The following is a 5,039-nucleotide window of genomic DNA, read 5'->3' as shown; positions in this document are numbered from 1 at the left end:
CACCCGCTGAGTACAACGATAGAGCTTGAAAGATCAAAGACCATTTTTAATATAACTCCGACTGGATTTGTCTGAAAGAAGAAAGTCATATACACCTAGGATGCTTCGAGGGTGAGTAATTTATGGGCTAATTTTCATTTCTGGATGAACTAACCGTTTAAGTACATTAAAAAATTGAGTACTTTAGTACTTTCACTCGAGTAAAATTGAAAAAGGAGTACTTTTACTTTTACTGGAGTAATATTTTATTATACATAGCTGTACTTTTACTCAAGTACTTGATTTGTGTACTTCGTCCACCACTGTAAGGGACCACCCCCTAAACACCCAAAAAATATACTTGGGGGGACGAGGAGTCACCTGGTTTTTCAATAAAACTATAATACTTAAAATGAAGTTTTGATTGCTGTATTAAATTTAGACCTGCTCATGCGTTTTTACAGCGTTGCTCATTATAATCAATCACACACCATTCTGCTGAGTTTAGGAATGCAGTAGCCAATCAGAGGGGTTCAGATTAGTCATCGCTAAAACCCCAGAGCTTTGTTCAGACTGAAACTGGCAATTCCCTCATCATAAGCAACAAAGTGCAGATGTACGTACGATGTAAGTAAGAGATTAAGTTATCATACAGTGTATGGATAGCTTCATTGATTATACGAGGAGTTATGAGTGCTTAAACACTAGCTACACTGACTGCTCATTTAGAGTGTGTTCTTTCACTGCATGTATAAAATGCATTTACAATGCTCCCAAAATTCAAGATATGGGGGCAGAAAATTTCCCCATAGCGTCTTAAGCAAGATGTAGTACTCGTTCCCATATCTCAGGGAACCGAGGTTACGTTAGTAACCGAGTATGTTTTGTTCAGACTGAAACTTGCGAATTCCCTCATCATAAGCAACAAATTGCAAATGTACATACAATGTAAGAGATTAATTTATCATACAGCTTATAAGAGGAGCTATGAGTGCTGACTGACTGTGCTCATTTAGAGTGTGTTCTTTCACTGCATGATTCAGTCTAATAAAATCCATTTAGAATGCTCCCAAAATTCAAGATATGGGGGCAGAAAATTTATATATTTGTATCATTTCATATAGTTAATATCACACGAAGAGTGCAATTTTTCACAAAAATCCCAAATGTGATACAATAGTTTAATAAACAAGAAGTTAATATTAAGAGACTAACGTTTTATACACCATATTGCCCATTTTTGCTCTATTTAGCCAACAATAATGGTTCCAAACAAAGCCACAGCACTGTTTTGCTTCTCTGAACAACATGACGGTGTTTAGTTCCTGAATGAATCAACAGTTTAATGATTCGGTTCAATCGCAATGACTCCCTTAATAACAGTGACTTGCTGCCACCTACTGGCGGTTTTAATTTCACATTTAAAGTGCCTTTTCATTTTTTTTAAATAATTCCAAATATCAGAATTCAACTTTTTAGGATTGAAATATCAAAACATTATTTATGCATTTGTAACTGCAGGGTAATGCATTCATGTCATGCATTAAACAGTGTGTAAATACATCTAAATGCCCCTTCAGATGCAGCTTCTGTGTTTCCTCTGCATTGCAAAGATGAATTTTGTTGATAATGATTTTATTTGTTTGGTAACAGTCCCAAATGTCTTATTATTGTAATTGACTTTATTGATTAAATGTATGAATTTGACATAGCCTACTTCTAGAAAAAATGGCTTTACAAAGGTAAAAATGCCCATAAAGTGTAAAAATCATTTTAAACTAGTTGGAAAAGATTATTTTCTGTCACGGCTGTGAACTGACCACCACACAGAGTCAGCTGTCCACGGCAGTCCTGCAACGCAACACACTCAGCAAAATATCGTCTGATTATTGTTATCGATAAAATCCCAGAAAATATTGAGATATAATTTTTCGTCAATATCGCATACCCCTAGGCTAGATATTTCATTCTTCTTTGCTTAGAGATTGCTAAGCAAAGAATTCGAATCGACACAATTCGAACACCCTATAGAAGTATTTTTGGGACTGAGGATAAATAGTTTAACTGAAATATAGGTCAGTAACTTTCCTCAGTACATACAGTACACACAGGTCCTGATCCCTGCCCCACCCCCCAATCACCATTACAACTTACATAAGCTGTATCAAGATCCAGGTTGCAGATTGTGTGTCATTTTCTGCACAACAAAAAGATCAATGAGCAGAGGCCCTCAGGCAAATTGTGTCTGGCTGTAAAAGAGCAAAGCAATAAATAAATAGGCTAAATACATAAATTATAAGTACAGTGCATGCGATCCCATCATGTTATTTCTAGTACCGTTAGATTTTTAATTGTTTGCATGTATGTGTGTAAACAATCACAATAAATATTATATGCACTGTATATACTGCATAAATATTATTTTAGCTGTTACTGGATATGTGCTCTTTGTTTTTGGAAGATAACATTGTGTTGCAGTCTTTGTGTACTTGACTTACATTTGTTACAGCTTCACACTCAAACTGATACTGCAAAGAAAATGTTATAGTGGTAAAATGCAATTGTCACAGTACACCCTGACACATACAGGGAACACCTTTTAACCTAGACCTACCCTTTTATTATACTAACAGATATGAACAGATATGAAATTCTCTACATTCCCATCTCTTCTTTATCTTTGCACACATTCATTCCTGACAACTCCCTCTTTTTCTTTGTTCTTTCTCCCTGATTACATATTTACTTTGTGCATTCTAGGAATTATTGAAATATGTTACATGTGGATGTCTGCTGATTTCAAAAGAATGATTTGATGATAAATGTAAATGATTGGCACCAACAGGAAGGAAACTGTTCAAAACAATGATACTAGAGAATAGGCATTTAACTTGTTAATGTTATTGTTTTTTCTTAAACTGTTTGTAAATTAGATCTGTGTCATTTTCAAAAATTTATAAATTTCTTATAAATCTAACATTTTAAATGGTTGAAGTGCACATTTCTTGGTCTGGGCTTTTATCAAGTAGGTGAGGGATCACACCCTCACATCCTGAAATTGAAAATGAACTGTGAAAATTTATATAAATTTAAAAATAAAACATCATCTCAGTTTTGGTGTTTGCATAGTTACTGCATTTTCGACTTTGAGTTCAGAGGTTTGTGTTTTTTTTCTTTATTAGAATGTCAGCAGTCTCATTTCTTGATTTTAACATTTTACATTTTTTTCTTTTTGTGCAAAAGACAGATTTACTGAATGCAGCTATGAGCTGTGGCTGGACAAAATCAGTAAACAAAATGAACAATCTGATGGAGTACAGTGAGGAAAATATGATTACAGTTTGAGCAACCGTCAATCAAACTGGCTTCATCTGGTGAGAAAAGAGGCTTAAAGTTGTCTGATCATTTACTCATCCCAGTAAGGAGGGGGCAGGGTATGAAGATAAACTGGCCTAAGGAATTATTATAAATAAATACTAAATAGATTCTTCTCGAAATATTCGTCAAAATGTCACATTTCCAAAGACAAACAGATTTAATTAAAGAAAGTTGTTTCACAAGGTATAATCATGCTCTCCTCTGTCAAAACTACAGACATTTGTTGTACACACAGACCTACATCCCATTATGTACCGAGATCCCTCCTCCTAAATCCTCCCCCTGAGCCACAGACATAATCTTCCATCATTCAGAGAGGAAAGACAAATATATTGTTCAAAGTGTGGACAATCAAAGTGCGGAGCTTGTGAGGAGGACGGAATAACTGAACACAGCCCTGGATTTTGCATTTCTACCACACTGAAACAGAAAAGAAGGAGAACAGCAAAGGGAGGATAACCCAGAGGCAGATGATGATCTGGAAGCATTGATCTGATTAGTCCTCTAAATCACCTCCACAGTCTTTTTACTTGGATTTTAACCATGGGACCACTACACAAGCCAGGATGGCAGAAGAGAAGCCGAATCAAAAGTTGTGTGGAAAACCAGCACTCCAACGTAAGTAAAGCAATATAAACAGGTGCTCACTGCTGGTACACAACACAAGAACTTATACTATATACTATGTTCACGTGGCTTAGTGGTAGAGCATTGTGTTAGCAGCGCAAAAGGATGTGGGTTCAATTCCCAGGTAATACATACTGGTAAAAAATGTATAGCCTGAATGCACTGCAAGTTGCCTTAAGTGTCTGCTAAATGCATAAATTAATTATTATACCAATATCGCAATAAGAGAGGCTTTAAATAAAAGTAGCCTATATCATTTACATTCAATAGTTAACATGCCACACTCTTCCATCCATTTAGCATAATGGCATCGGTTTGCTTTATTAACATCACGTAGTTGGACCACATTTGTACAACAGAAAAACAGACCTATGTCTGGTGCACAGCTATGATTTTCCAGGGTTTAGCTTCAGCATTCAAAGCTCCTCCATTATGAAGATTAAGAAAACAAATTCACTAAAATAATTAAAAAGTAGATTTCAAATAAAAGCAAAAGGAGATTAGTGAAATAAAATAATCTAGAGTAGAAAGTGTAAATAAAATGAGTGCAGTATTAAAAAAGTCACCTAAAAATAGCTCAGATAAAGACAGCACAACTCTATATCAATATAAGAGAGTGTTGAATCATTCATACACACGGCTGTACTGTGATTTTGATAAATAACAGATGTAGCCAACTCAACTGAAACTTAATAAATTAAGTTGACAACATAATAATAATAATAATAATAATAATAGAATAATAGAATAAATCTTTTAAAATAGAAATAATATCAAAGCCATAGCCTTGTGGGCAGTGCACCAACATACTGTATAAGTGCGGCAGTGCCTCTGGTGACCCAAGTTTTAGTCTTTACTAAGTTTGAATCCTTACCTGTCCTGCTCTCCTCTCTCAATGCTTCCTGTCTGTCCTTAAACTATCAAAATAAAGGCAAAATGATAAAAAAAAGAACAATAATAATAACAATAAATTATATATAAGTATTAAAAATAATAAAAAGTAAATTAATACATTTAGAAAAAAAAACTTAAAATATATTTAAAGGAGGAGAGGA

General features: G+C 34.6%; 1 protein-coding gene across 1 annotated transcript in view; it reads left to right on the top strand.

The window, feature by feature from the left end:
• Positions 1-3,672: 3,672 nt before the first annotated feature.
• Positions 3,673-5,039, top strand: part of LOC107655508 (rho GTPase-activating protein 20-like) — an 8,806-nt gene continuing 7,439 nt past the window's right edge. Inside the window, 1 exon segment of the mRNA XM_016442992.1 lies at positions 3,673-3,975. Coding sequence (XP_016298478.1) covers positions 3,901-3,975 — 75 coding nt within the window. The 5' untranslated portion in view covers positions 3,673-3,900.

This window comes from Sinocyclocheilus anshuiensis, unplaced genomic scaffold (assembly GCF_001515605.1).
Source record: "Sinocyclocheilus anshuiensis isolate Anshui unplaced genomic scaffold, SAMN03320099.WGS_v1.1 scaffold1148, whole genome shotgun sequence".
Classification (NCBI taxonomy): domain Eukaryota; kingdom Metazoa; phylum Chordata; class Actinopteri; order Cypriniformes; family Cyprinidae; genus Sinocyclocheilus; species Sinocyclocheilus anshuiensis.
This window is presented reverse-complemented; position numbering and strand designations above follow the sequence as displayed.